Genomic DNA, 15,062 nt, shown 5'->3' on the forward strand with positions numbered 1-15,062 from the left:
GGAGTTTTCTGTGGTGGATACCTCAGAACGGAGAGGTACACAGTTGGAGGTCAGAGGACAACTGCGTGGAGTTGGCTCTCTCCTTCCATCTTTACATGGTCTGCAGGGATCAGATTCAGGTTGTCAAAGACGCTTGTCATGCTCTTTATCCACTGAGCCATCTTGCCAAATAAACAATTGAAAAGAGACAGAAGGAAGCTGGTGCTCACAACTTGTGGTGGAGAACAAGGTTGGTCAGAGAACCCTTTGGAAATTTCTAGAGAAAAGCTGGGTCTGAATGGTGAAAGGGGAACTGGCTCTCCCTGACACTTCCTCTGTTTGTTCCCTAAGCCACATCCAATTCTGAGCAGCTGCTGCTTCTTCCTTTTTTTTTTTTTTAATTTATTTCTGTTTTGCCTGTCTGTGTTGGATCCTGGATTTACAGACAGTTGTGAGCTGCCATGTGGGTGCTGGGAATTGAACTCAGGACCTCTGGAAGAGCAGCCAGTGCTGTTCTTAACCTCTGAGCTGTCTCTCAGCCTCCGCTGAGCTTCTTATAGATACTAAGTGACCCAACCCTCCCCCACACTGAGTGGATGCAATTTTTTATTCTCATTTTGTCAAATGAGGAAATAGAGGCTTAGGGAATTCAAGTGGACACAGCTATTTGTCAGGATCTTGCTTTGAGCTGCAAACCTTTGCTTGAAGTCCATTTCCTTAGCGTTTATACTGTCCTGGGCGTCCCTCCTTCGTGCATAACCAAGCGTAGCCAGGTTGTACATGGTAATATGGTCCTTGTGGTCTAGGTGTGCAAACAGAAGACCTCCATCCTGAGGGAGGCTGATGATGGTTTTTTTTTGTTTTTTTTGTTTTTTTTTAGTTTTTCTAGACAGGGTTTCTCTGTAGCTTTGGAGCCTGTCCTGGCACTAACTCTTGTAGACCAGGCTGGCCTTGAACTCACAGAGATCTGCCTACCTCTGCCTCCCGAGTGCTGGAATTAAAGGCATGCGCCACCACCGCCCGGCTCTGGATGATGTTTTGAAAGGGTGTGGCTCTATCCACACCCTCGGTATTTAGGCCTGGCGGGTTACTCTGAAGAGGAACATGCAGGATACCAGGTACACCTGGCTTCACATTTTAGGTGAGTATGAGGCCTCAAAGTAGGAGTTAAGCTCAGCTTTCCAAGCCTCCAACATTAAGCAGGCAGACACTGCCTGTGTGATGCTACTAAGCTCTAGCTTAGGAAGGTGATGCCTGAGTCATCTGGCTTCCCAATATTGGGTTGCTTACCACTAGGTGGAGTGGAGTGTCTTAGGGCACTAGGTCTGGAGGGCAGGCCCTTTAAAGTGTTTGGATATAGGAAAAAGCAGGAAAGCCTTGGCTGAGTCTATAGCTTCATGGAGCTGAAACTGAACTGTAGCAAACTTTACATATGTACAAAGTATGGTGAGTTCAAGCCCCGTGATCTATGAAAGCAACTCCACCGCCAAGGTTCTGAGCATGTTCATCACTCCTAAGGCTTTTCTCACCTTGGTGAGACCAGCCTTCTACCAGGTAACATGATACTTTGTTTGCTTGACATTTTCTAGATTTTTAAGTTAGTTTAATATATGTATATATATATATATTATCTTCTGTTAGTTATGTATTTTATACATGTTCTTATGTAAATAGAATTACACAGCAAGTGCCTTTTTGCTTTTTGAATTCTTAACACAGGGTCCCTCTGTGTAGCCCTACCTATCTTGAAACTTGCTGTGTAGACCAGGCTGATCTTGAACACACTGCTCTTCCAAAGGTTCTGAGTTCAATTCCCAGAAACCACATGGTGGCTCACAACCATCTGTAATGAGATCTGGTGCCCTTGTATACATAATAAATAATATTTTAAAAAAATAAATAAAAGCTGAACAGCCAAGGCAGGAGATATACGCAGGACTTCTGGGCAAAGAGAGAACTCAGGGAAGAAGAAAGGTGGATTCTCCAGCAAGACATGGAGAGGAAACAGGAGGCATAAGGTGGAAGAGAGGTAATGTTTTATGGCAGAACATAAATTAATATAAATGGATTAATTTAAGTTATAATTATATTATAGTTATAAAAACTAGTGGGACAAAGTGTAAAAGCTAAGGTCGAGCTTTCATAATTAGTAATAAATCATGGTGTTGTTACTTGTGAGCTGATGGTTCTGATAAAAAAAATCAGGAACCAAAAGCTACGGAGAAACCCTGTCTCGAAAAATTAAAAAAAAAAAAAATCTTACATAAGTAACTCTTACATCTTTAGTGAATTTGTTGTTCTTCCTGCTTCCACCTCCACAGTGCTAGGTGACAGGCATGTACCTCACTAGTCTCTTGGCAAGTGGTATTCTAGGGGAGGCTAGCAACCCTGAGGATAACAGTCTTGGTGGTTCCAGACTGGAAGTGCTCCTCTGAGTCTGACATGCTTGGAGTGTGTATGGGTGTGAGACTCCACTGCCGGAGAGGTGGGCTCAGCTAGATCTGCAAGGCCAGCTGTGCCCGGATAAAGGCCTTGTACTTTACCCCAGGGACAGCAGGGAGCCCTTGACAGGTGTTGACCACGGGTGTGCAGTGATGTCATGGTGGTCCAGCGTCTGATCCAGCTGTCCACCTGCTGTCTATGTGAGGGTTTGTCATGGAGCTCCCTACCAGAGGTCAGTTGTAGGGACCTGTCTTTCTGCTTTGGGCAACTGTTTCATTAGGAATGCTCTTTTTCTGTCCTAGTGTGTGGCAGCATGTATTTGTCTGCCTGTCAGACGATTTCCACTTATGATCCTCCTGTCATCATGTCATCAGGGAGTATATGTAGGCTGAAGAGTCCTTTGCCCTCCGTCCCCTCCTGGACTGTCTCAGGCATGGTGTAGTCAATATGCCCTCTGAGAATTCTTACTCGAAGATACCCACACAAATCCCCTTTCTGCCATCTAACTGGGGCAGAAGGCACAAGAGCTCCACCCCTGGCCCAGGACTCCAACCCCACTTCCCACTGCCCCCCCCCCCCCCCCGCCCCCGCCCTGTCCCGGAGCCTGGACCTTGTTTTCCACAGCAACTGGAAGTAGAACCCAAACCCAAATCTGACCCCGCCCTCTTCCCATGCTGAGTTGTGGTTTCCTCTGCTTTGCAGCTGCTTTTATGCTGTGTCATGGTTGGGAGGGAGATTGCAGACAAAGGGAAGGCAGATTTTGCTGAGTCACTCTCGGTTTCTTCAGCTTCCCTCTGAATAAGTTAGTTGGTAAAAGGGTAGCTTTAGCCCCAGGCAGGAGGAAATGAAAGTTCCAGCAAGGTACAGAAGCCGCTTGTTTGGTTCTAAATTGTAAAGCCCTGTTTGAAACGTTTCAAGCTGGCGTGAATGTAAGGCGCCCGCGTGCGCGCACACACACCACACACACACACACACACACACACACACACACTAAACTGGCCTGAATGTGAGGTACACACACACACAAAGTTTGGAAAGCTTAGGAGTTATGACTGACCGCTCTCTTACGTCTGTTCTATCCTGAAATTCACCGCAGGAGCCTGTGAGATGGGCTGGGGAGCGGGTGGCGTGGGCAACTCCTGTAGCAGGAGTTCCTTGTGTTTCTAGCTTCCTGATGCTGCTTGCGCATGTCAGTCAATTTGCTGCTGTGTCCCTCATCTTTGCAGAAGGCAGGACAGCGTCTTCCCGTCTCCTGTCCCTCTCCATCTTTCCTCACCTATCAACTGTCTCTGCACCCATCATGTACTTGTTTTTTTTTTTTGTTTTTTTTTTTTTTTTTTTGGTTTTTCGAGACAGGGTTTTTCTGTGGCTTTGGAGCCTGTCCTGGAACTAGCTCTTGTAGACCAGGCTGGTCTCGAACTCACAGAGATCCGCCTGCCTCTGCCTCCCGAGTGCTGGGATTAAAGGCGTGCGCCACCATCGCCCAGCCCCCATCATGTACTTGTAATGACTGTTAGTATCCAGGCAAGGGTTCCCATGGGGCAGGGCCAAGGGGTGCCTGGATACTAACAATGACCCTAAATCTTGAGGGACGGTCTAGGGCAGTGTCACATCTGCCTTCAGAATTTTTCTCTGGTCTTGATGTCAGACATCTTTGAGGGGTGGGTATTCAGCTAGTCACTGCAGCAAGAGAAAGGGCATGGATTGGGGTCTTTTGGGTGCATGAGGCAAAGGAAGCAAGGAAGTTGAATTAGTATGGGCGTGGGAGTGGGGTGTGGGGTGGGGGAATGCTGGGAAGGAACCAGAACAGCCTGGTCTGGCTGCCTGAGTCAGTGTGGGCACAGTGTGCATGGTGTGTGTGTGTGTGTGTGTGTGTGTGTGTGTGTGTGTTGGGGGATGGAGATATCTGGGATGGAACCAGAACAGCCTGGTATGCCTACCTGAGTTAATATGGGCAGTGTGTGTTTATGTGTGTGTGTACACATGTGTGTGCACTCACATGCGCGCGCACAATGGGGGGAGGTTGGTCTGGCTGCTTCTGTCCCCAAATTTTGTGTAGTCTATCTTCTATATACATCTGGGGCTTCCAGAGAACAAGCCAGTGCCCAGAAGTCAGAAACAAAGGCTAAGCAAAGGTTGTGTCTCTAATGGGGCCACAGCCTGAGTCAATGCCTCTCTCTTTGGATGCCCATGTTAAAAAGGAGATTCATGTTGTGAGTTTCATTTTTTGCAGTCCTTAGAATAACAGGCTGTAGATCCCTATTATTGCCCATATTTCCCATTATTGCCCCCTAAACTCCTGGACCCTCCATGACAGGGGTTGGGGTAAGGTGGTCAGGAGGGAGGCCTAGCTTCCTGTTACCAGGGCAAGAATTTTGATTCCGACATCAACATAGCCGAGTGACAAGAAACTTCCTTGACTTCACTACTCCTCATTAGACTCCAGTAGACGAAAGAGATGCAGATGGCAGTTGCACAGATCTCACGCTGCTGCCCGGATTAGCTGAGCCTCTGCACACAGCAAGAGCAAAGGTTGGCTAGGATTGCACTTTGTGCCCTTCCTGGCAGCTTCGAGCCACGACAGCCAAACAACACCATCACCTCATCCCCGTTCTCATCAGGAGTCTTTGGGCAACCTTGTCCCTGCAGTTATTATTAACCGTCTGTCATGTGCCAGGCACAGGTCCAGCCCTGGGGATTTACGGCACCAAGTGGATAGAGTCGGGGCCCACTTGCTTTCCATCCAGAACACGTAGAGAAGCACCTGCTGGTTGGCAGTGGCCATAGCCACTTGTCCTGTCTACACCATTCGCAGGCAGAAGATCCGCCGCCTGCTTCCCGGGGAATGTGGAGTCCTCCTGGTTCAGTGAATTCACGTACTATCGGAAGCCTCTGTCCTGTTCTCTAAAGTCAGCCCCTGGGCTTTTCTGGTGGAGTTCTTGAGAGATGAGTTGTGCACGTGCTGTGGGTCTTCAGTTACTGGAGCTGTTATTCTCTTGTCACTGTGCTGAGTGGGACAGTGATGACACAAGGGAGTTGACCAAGTGTGACAGATTCTTTGGGCACACGGGGGTGAGACTTGGCCATCCCGCTCCCCTTGAGGGGGGTCCACCCTTGATAGGCAGTTGCCAACCTCCATTTGTCTTTCTTCTGAGTTGAGGACTTGCAACCACCATTTCTAAACAATATCCTTAAAAATAAAAGAAGAAAGCCGGGCGGTGGTGGCGCACGCCTTTAATCCCCGCACTCGGGAGGCAGAGGCAGGCGGATCTCTGTGAGTTCGAGACCAGCCTGGTCTACAAGAGCTAGTTCCAGGACAGGCTCCAAAGCCACAGAGAAACCCTGTCTCGAAAAACCAAAAAAAGAAGAAACAAACAAGCAAACAAACAAAAATGAAATCTTGTTGACATTAGAAGTCACTTTTAGGCTGGAGGGGTGGCTCAGAGGCTGACAGTACTTGCTGGTCTTCTGGAGAACACGAGTTGGTTCTCAGTACCCACACGGGCAGCTCACAACCACCTGTATGTAACTCTAGTTCCAGGGGATCCAATGCTTTCTTCTGGCTTTCTCAGGCAACTGAATGCATGTGGCATGAATCATGAATATATATACATGTACTTGGGTCCACACACACACACAAATAAATATAATTTTTTTTGTTTTGATTTTCATTTTTTTTTCTTTTTTGAAATACAGCTGCTCAGTGTAGTCCTGGAACTCACTTTCTAGACCAGGCAGACCTTGAACTCACAGAGATCTGCCTGCTGCTGCCTTCTGAGTGATGGGAATAAGGGCTTGCACCACCACCACCCAGCAATACATATTTTTTTTAAATAAGTCACTTTTAACCCAAAAAAGGACAACTAAGTATTATGGGTGCTTCGTGTAATCATCCAGTATGTTTGTGTATTTTCTGTCCGGTCCCGAGGGGTCCACATCACCAAGAATTTGGGTGATTGTCCAAGCCCTACCTTGATAAGCCTCAGTGGGTATCTGTGATGGTGGATGTGTCCTGACTTAGGAAGCATTAGGAAGCCATGGTGTGGACCAGGTTCTAGGAGTGAGGAGAAGGCAACCAGACACTCAGGTGCTGTTCTCCGTGACTCCCTGCTGGGCAGCCCACTCATCCTCCTGTTCAGTTTTCCCACCTGTGAAGCCTGAGCCATCCACCCAGCACTATGTGTAGGGACAAACTACAGAAAAGTTAATCTCTGCGGGTGCTGGCAAACCAAGCAGGTCTGAGTGTCCATAAAGGAGTTGAGAAAACCAGCTGTCTCGTCCTCACAGAGTTCTGGGAAGGCAGATTCAGGTGAACCCAGGGTCCCGTGGGTCAGTCCCTGGGGTTGCCCATCAGCAAGGTCTCTTAGTTCTGGAATCTTCAAGATTCTTGAGGGGCTACTCCTGTCCTCCTGTCACTGAGTAGTGTAGAGAGGGTTCTGGAAAGAATCCAAATCCTGCCCACAGGCAACTCACTCAGATTTCCTCCCCCACCCCCACCCCCCCAAGATCCTGTAGCAGAGCTTGCCAGAGTCATATGACTTATCCCCTTGCAGACCAGGCCAGCCCGCCCCGGGGCGTGGTGTTGCAACTGGAGCCTGAACTCGAGTTCAGCTAGGCGGCCGCCACGTGACCTGCTTACTTAAAGGGCTGGCTTAGGCAGCTGCTCACAGTCGCCAGCCGCCTTCAGAGTTTCAGCACACGACTACTGAGTGGAGCCTGCCAGAGCAGAATCCTCTCCAGCATAGCCCGGAGCCTAAAGCAGACAGAACCAGCCTGAGCCAGCTCAGCCCGGTGATGGAGCGCCCACAGCCCGACAGGCAAGTAGCTGCGTGGGGACGGGAAGTGTGGCGACCCGTGTTCCCTGTTCAGCCTGGGAATGCTGTGGGGCCGGCGGACGAGTTGCCGCCCAGTCTACCTGTAGCCATGGGCAGCTGGAGGGAGGAAATGTGATTCACCCCTCTGACACGCTGTGGGTGACGGGATGAGAGTGTCCTTATGGCATCGCGCACTGCCGAGTCCTGGATCCTGGACTCACCACCATTCTAGGGGGATGCTTTGGCTCTCCTGGTGGCGTGGAGTGGTCTCAGGCTGTACATAACCGTGGCTGTGCAGTTTTCAACCTCGCGGGAGAATGAAGGCTTAGGGAGGCAGCAACAGCAGAACTAGTGGGTGTTTATAACCTGGGATTTTTTTTGGGGGGGGGGGATTGTTTTATTTCATTTCATTTATTTTTTTATTTGAGACAGAGTCTCTCTAGCTGTCTTGGAACTCGATATATAGACCAGGTTGTCTTTGAACCTTTGAACTCAGATCCTCGTCCCTTTGCCTTCAGTGTGCTGGAATAAAGTTACAACACCACCATACTTAGCTTTTCCTCCTCCTCTTTTTTGTTTTTTGTTTTGTTTTGTTTTTGTTTTTTTCTTTGAGGCAGGGTTTCTCACTGTAACAGCCCAGGCTATCGTGGAACTTGCTTTGTAGACCAGGCTGGTCTTGAACTCACAACGACCTGCCTGCCTCAGCCTCCCAAGTGCTGGGTTTAAAAATATGAACCACCACGGCCACTATGTTTTATTTATTGTGCATATAGAATGGCGAGTGGCTACATATGTGCCACACTAAACATGTAGGGGTCAGAGGACAACTTGAGGGTCGCTCTTCTTCCACCATGTGGATTCCAAGGAAGGTGAGGTTATCTGACTTGGTGGCAAGCACCTATACCGGCAGAGCCCTCTCATACTGTCTACCCCCGACCCCTGTCCTTTCAGCATTAAGGACTGAATTTAGGACTTCAGACATTCCAGGCAAGCACTCTACCACTAATGTACAACAACCGCCCTTTTTTATCTTTAGAAACAGTGTCTTAAATGAGTCCTTCAGGCTGGCCTGGAACTCTCAAATCTTCCTGCAGCAGAACTCCTTTGAGTAAAGTTGGGTTACAAACACTGTTTAATGCAGACACTTCGCGTGTAATGTGGGTGCGTGTGCAAGTTTCTTTCTGTCTTTTAATTTCTTTCTTTCTTTTTTTTTCAACTGCCTTCCTACATAGTCCTGAAATTCACCATTCAAATAGACCAGGCTTCAAACTCCCAGAGATCTGCCTGCCTCTGCTCCTGAGTGCAGGGATTAAAGGCTGCACCACCACACACAGTTAACTGGTTGTGAAATTCATAATTGAAACTTTTTGAAAGAAATGCCTTCACATTGGGCAAAGCTTATCAAGTTATCTATCCTTAGCTAGGCAGTGGTGGCGCACTCCTTTAATCCCAGCACTCAGGAGGCAGAAGGCAGATCTCTGAGTTTGAGGCCAGCCTGGTCTACAAAGTGAGTTTTAGGACAGGCAGGGCTACACACAGAAACCTTGTCTCAAAAACCAAATTAAAAGAAAAGATCTGTTCTTGAACATGGACCTTGAACATGGAGTGGTGGGACTCCTCTCTGTGGTCAGCCCATACCTTTTCTCCCCTTCACTGGGAGTAACTGGAATTTTCCCTGTGGTTTGGGGAACTACATCCCATAGTATTTAATGATTGATGATTATTTGCATGGTTAAGACCATGGCTTGTCTAGATTGGAGGCTGGACCTATCTGTAGGTCCAATCTGTGATGGTGAGGTCCCAGCAGGATGTGCGAGGTCCCAGCATTCTGTCTTTAGCTTGGGAAGAACCATTCACATCCAACCCCTGCTGATTCTCCTCCCTTCCTCCACAGCATGCCCAAGGATCTGTCTGAGACCTTGAAGGAGGCCACCAAGGAGGTGCACACCCAGGCAGAGAACGTTGAGTTCATGAGGAACTTTCAGAAGGGCCAGGTGACCAGGGAAGGCTTTAAGGTATGTGACTGTCGGTTAGCCAGAACATTTGGGGGGGGGGGGGTGTAGGAGGTACGCCCAGAGATCTCAGGCCAATAATTGAATGGAGAGGTTGGAGTCAGGGATGATGAAGGCTTGTCGAAGGAAGTCATCCTACTAATTTTGACACTAGCTCAGAGAAGAGAGGAGAGGGTCACACAGCAAGTTCTTGGCCTGCTGTGTGATGCTGACAGAGGAGCTTGGACAGCAGGATGGCTAATTGAACACCTACTCTATGTTGATCGCTTTATACTCCTGTCTCAGCCTTGAGGAGGCGATAAGGGGAAAGCCCTGAGAGGTTAAGAGGCCACACAGTGAGCATTATGTGGAAAAGACCAAAACCAAACAGAGATGGCCTAATTTCAGAGTATGCACTCCTGACCTGACTAACCCTGTGCCTTGCATGGGCTGGATAGCTTCTCAACCAACCGCTGACCTTGGATTATTGGATAGGGTCTTACTACATAGTTCAGGAACGCTCAATGCTCCCGAGTCAGTCTCCTGAGTATTTGGACCACAGGCTTGTACCACCATACCCAGATCTTTAACCCAATTCCAATTAGCCCTGCAGTGTCTTGTCCTCACAGTGAGATTGTCTAGCTCATTCAGCCTCCCGAGTGCTTCTGAGAAACCCAGCATACACAATAGACTCTGATTCTGCTATTTCCTGGCACAGTTGTGAAACTGATGTCAGTAAAAAACATTAGATACAGCCGGGCAGTGGTGGCACACACCTTTAATCCCAGCAATCAGAAGGTAGAGGCAGGGAGATCTCTGAGTTCAAGGCCATTCTGGTCTACAGACAAGACTGTGTAGCCAGGGCTACACAGAGAAACCTGTCTCAAAAAGCCAAAAAGAGGAGAAAAAGAAAATACTAGACACACAGTAGAGATCACTGTGAGCTGGGCAGAGATTGAGGGGCTGCAGAGTGGTGGAGACAGAGAGTCTCCCGGTAGGCAGCCACAGAGGGTTTCTGAGAAACTGGCTCTGGTTTCAGCTGGTGATGGCTTCCTTATACCACATCTACGCGGCCCTGGAGGAGGAAATAGAACGCAACAAGCAGAACCCTGTCTATGCCCCGCTCTACTTCCCTGAGGAGCTGCACCGAAAGACTGCCCTGGAGCAGGACATGGCCTTCTGGTATGGGCCCCACTGGCAAGAGACCATTCCTTACACTCCAGCCACACAGCACTATGTGAGACACCTCCACGAGGTGGGGCACACTCATCCCGAGCTGCTGGTGGCCCACACGTATACCCGTTACCTGGGTGACCTCTCCGGGGGCCAGGTCCTGAAGAAGATCGCACAGAAGTCCCTGGCCCTGCCTGGCTCTGGTGAGGGCTTGGCTTTTTTCACCTTCCCCAACATCGACAATGCCACCAAGTTCAAACAGCTCTATCGTGCTCGCATGAACACCCTGGAGATGACACCTGAGGTGAAGCACAGGGTGACAGAGGAGGCCAAGACCGCGTTCCTGCTCAACATCGAGGTGAGCCCCACTGCTCTTCCAAGTCCCACTCCTGTTATTAGAGGGGGAGGGTCCAGAAGTCACAGTTAAGTACAAGGACTTGGGACCAGAGGCCTGATTAGTAGCTGGGTGATCACGGACAAATCTCATCTCCCAGTTCATCAGTTTCTCTATTTGCAAAATAGGGATAATGATAGTGTCCATTTTCAAGGTGTGAGTGAGGGGCAAGCAAGCGGATACAGTTCAGACCTTGTGGAAGGGCTGGTATAGGGTAAGCTCTGTGATGCCATTGCTCTCTGGTGTTATGGGACATGATTGTTGTGGAGATGGCATCCTCTGGCAGTGGTGTGACTGTCAGGGTAGTTATGCACTTATGCATAGCCAGGTTGGCACTGTAAGGGTTTCAGAGGCTGGAATGCTTCTGGTGGCATTTGCTTTAGGAGATTTTCTATGTAGTCACAGAGATGTCTCACTTTCTGCAAATGTGGGTCTTGTAATGGTTTTATTTTTTTTTTTTTTGATGTGCATTGTTTTTTTGCCTGCATGTGTGTCTGTGTGAGGGTGTCAGATTCCTTGGAGCTAGAGTTACAGGCAGTTGTGAACTGCCATGTAGGTGCTGGGAACTGAACTTGGGTTCCCTAGAGAGCTGGTCCTCTTAACCTCTGAACCATCTTCCCAGTCTCTAAGAAAGTGGATTTTGAGCAAGGGTTTGAAAGATAGAGCTGGAAGGGTATAGTGTCCTATTGATGGGGTTCTTTGATGGTCAGGGTTTCACTTCATATCCTCCTGGCTCCCTGCTTTCAGTCTGGGATCCCTTAAAAGCTTCATCAGGCAAGCACCTGTTAGCAAACTAGCCTTTCAAATCTCTAAATCCAACCACATCTAGACCATTTGTATCCTTCTGAGGATTTGAAGCTGGGAGGTGGTGGCACGCGCCCTTAATCCCAGCACTCTCTGGGAAGCAGAAACAGATGGATCTCTGAATTTAAGGTTAGCCCTGTCTACAGAATGAATTCCAGGACAGCCAGGGTTGCACGGAGAAACCCTGTCTGGAAAAAAACAAACAAAAAGCCTCAGCCCAGTTGAGAGCTGGGTCTCCATCCTTACCTTGCTCAATCTCGAGCAAGCTCTGCTCCAGGAGCTGTGGTTTCCTCACCTGCACAAGCAGCCTCTTAGCAAGGATGAGCCGAGCAGTGCACAGCTCAGAAGAGACAGCAGTTTGAATGGTTGTATGCTGCACAGCCACCGCACATCCATGTGTTATTTCAGAGGAGGCAAAGTGGCTCTCCTTGTGGGCATACACATAAAATCTTGAAATTCCAGATTCAGAACAGCTGTTACTGGTGGGGACCAGGTCGGGGTACAGACAGCACTGGGGAAGCACAGGCAGGAGAGCTAACTAAACCTGTCATATCTCTCCTAGGGTAGGTGAAAGACACATGGGTGTTTGATGACAGTATGTCTTGTCTTCTAGCTGTTTGAGGAGCTGCAGGGGCTGCTGACACAGGACCACAAGGATCAGATCCCCTCACAGATGGAGCGGCTTCGCCAGCGCTCTGGTAGCCTGGTGCAAGGTAAAGATGCCTTCTCGCCTCCGGCTCTTCTTGGCAGGAACATGGCACAGCTGTCTGTCTCTGGGATTTCTTTATTCTCCTCTTTTCTGAATGTTTTAAATTAGAAATAGAGTACAGATAAAAGGACCCAGGGTCAGCCTGTAATATGTGACTGGGTGAGCAGTTTCCCCACATTGGACATTGGCTGAGGTATACAGAAATCCCTTAGAAGTCACTGGCAGAGAAATCCTTTCATTTAGGAACATCCCTCCAAAGTGTTTTTGAGGCAGTTATACTGTGTTACCCAGGTTGGCCTCAAACCCCTGGTAACAAACAATCCTCCTGCCTCAATCTTTCATGAATAGCTGCGATTGTGTTTTCTTTTTCAGACCCACTAAAGGCTCTGGAAGACCCCCATATAAGGCAGGGCTTTGGGAACTTATTTTTTTTTAATATTTATTTATTTATTATGTATACAATATTCTGTCTGTGTGTATGCCTGCAGGTCAGAAGAGGGCACCAGACCCCATTAGAGATGGTTGCGAGCTACCATGTGGTTGCTGGGAATTGAACTCAGGACCTTTGGAAGAGCAGGCAATGCTCTTAACCACTGAGCCATCTCTCCAGACCTTTGGGAACCTATTTTAAGTGCTGATCTTCCAGGGGACACTAGGAATGCATGTGATTATTGGACCCTGGGTGCCAGCCCCTTTCTCCTGTGCCTTCCTACATGATAGCTGGACCTATATTAAGACTCCAAAAAAGACCAAAGTGATACAAAATGTGCCTTTCCTGAGCCTGCCACCCCTGGGACAGAGTATGGCACAGGGAAGTTGTAGACAGTTTCTGTCTTGCCTGGTCCTGCAGCCATTCAGTCCCAAAGAAATACACAGAGGTTTATATTAATTGTAAATTAACTAGCTCTTACAACTTAAATTAACCCATAATTCTTGTCTATATTTAGCCACGTGGCTTGGTACCTTTTCTCAGTAAGGCATTCTCATCTTGCTTCCTCTTTCTCCACCTTTCATCTTCCCAGAATTCTCTTTGTCTGGTTGCCCCTCCTATACTTCCTGCCTGGCTACTGGTCAATCAGCATTTTATCAAACCAATACAAGTGACACATCTTTACTGTGTGCAAGAGCATTGTCCCACAGCAGGGAGTGGGTGACAAGAGGATGGGCAGGGCAGGTTATGTGAAACTGTTTTGCTCGATGCCATCCTAACATTTTGCCTAAAGTACTCCCATTCTCCCAACTGGGACAGGATCCCATGGTATTGCTTCTGGTGCCTGAAATGTGACCAGTCCTGATGGTACTGGCTACCTGATTGGGACTGTCCCTTGATATGACATGGCTGAACACAGGAGAATGAACAGCTTAGGAGGGAGGGAGTTCCTAGCTTTGAAGGTATTCATTCACTCAGTTGCTAGTGGACACTCTGTGCTATTGCAGGAGCTGTACCAGAGACAGACACTGTGTCTCCTTTACACTGTGTACTTTAATGTCATATTCCCCAGGCTACATGTGTTTGACCTTGTCTATCTTTCTCTTTCAGACACTACCCCTGAAGAGATACCCAGAGGGAAGTCCCGAATCAGCAGCACTAGCTCATCCCAGGCGCCATTCCTCCGATGGGTCCTTACTCTTAGCTTTCTGATGGCAACAGTGGCAGTGGGAATTTATGCCATGTAAATGCAAATGTGCTGGCCCCCAGGGGCTGTGAACTCTGTCCATGAAGAACCTTCTCTCTATAAGGGAGATCTTGCCTGGCTCTCTTCTCTTGGGCCTCTAAGATGCTTTGGGGGCTCCTAACCCCCTCTCTGCAATGGAGAAAGATGATCAATGCATTTTTTTCCTTCACCAAAAGCACATCCAGCCAGTGGCCTTAAGTGGCAGCTGATCTGAGCCAAGGCTTTGGTTGTTGGCATCTGTGTAAACTGGCCATGACCGCTTTCCTAAGGTTTCATGGCCACTTTGATAACAGTGTGCAGAGGTGTTCAGTCTTGTGTTTCTGTCTTTGTTTGTTTGTTGTTTTGTTTTGTTTTGTTTTGTGGGCAAGATTTCTTTTCTGTAGCTTTTGGAGCCTGTCCTGGAACTTGCTCTGTAGACCAGGTTGGCCTCAAACTCAAAGAAATCTACCTGTCTCTGCCTCCCGAGTGCTGGGATTAAAGACGCACTACCACCATCCAGAGTGTTTATGTCTTTTTTTATTATTTCCCCAATTCCACCAGAAAGGTGGTATTTTGTCTTGGTTTTTTCCTAACAAAGTTGGGCTGTCTTTTGAGGGGTGGGTGGGAAAGAAGTATTTAATAGTTGTAACCTTTGTCTTGAATTTCTGTATGAAATAATAAATGACATTATCTAACAGTCACCGAAGTGTCTTCATGTCTCTACTGCCCATGAAACGGGCCCTACCCCTCTTGTCTCTTCAGTACCTGGCAGGAGGGCAGGTGATGTTGGTAGCTGCAATATTGGACTGTGCTTGACATTTGGGGAAGTGATCTTATTTTAAAAGGATCTCACTATGTAATCCTGGTTGATTTGGAACTTGCTGTGTAGAGCAACTGGCCTTGAACTCACTGAGATCCTCTTACCTCTTTCTCAACAACTGGGACTAAGGCATGGGCCACCATGCTTGGCCAGTCCACCTGATTTTTAGATACAGCGTCTCACTGGCCTCTAGCTCCCAAATATATATATAGCTCCAGGGACCCTCCTGTTGCTGCCTCTACAGTCCTAAAATTACAAGCACATGGCACCATGCCTGACTG

The 15,062-nt window shown here is 48.3% G+C and overlaps 1 protein-coding gene across 1 annotated transcript; it reads left to right on the forward strand.

Annotated features, from left to right (window-relative positions):
• Window positions 1-7,079: 7,079 nt before the first annotated feature.
• On the forward strand, window positions 7,080-14,655 carry Hmox1 (heme oxygenase 1). Its single transcript, XM_041663524.1, has 5 exons — window positions 7,080-7,238; window positions 9,130-9,250; window positions 10,266-10,757; window positions 12,211-12,310; window positions 13,847-14,655. The coding sequence occupies exons 1-5, from the start codon at window positions 7,216-7,218 to the stop codon at window positions 13,981-13,983; spliced, it is 873 nt and encodes a 290-aa protein (XP_041519458.1). The 5' UTR covers window positions 7,080-7,215; the 3' UTR covers window positions 13,984-14,655.
• Window positions 14,656-15,062: the final 407 nt, after the last annotated feature.

This window comes from Microtus oregoni, unplaced genomic scaffold (assembly GCF_018167655.1).
Source record: "Microtus oregoni isolate MIOR12 unplaced genomic scaffold, Mior012 000014F_ref0000157, whole genome shotgun sequence".
Lineage (NCBI taxonomy): Eukaryota > Metazoa > Chordata > Mammalia > Rodentia > Cricetidae > Microtus > Microtus oregoni.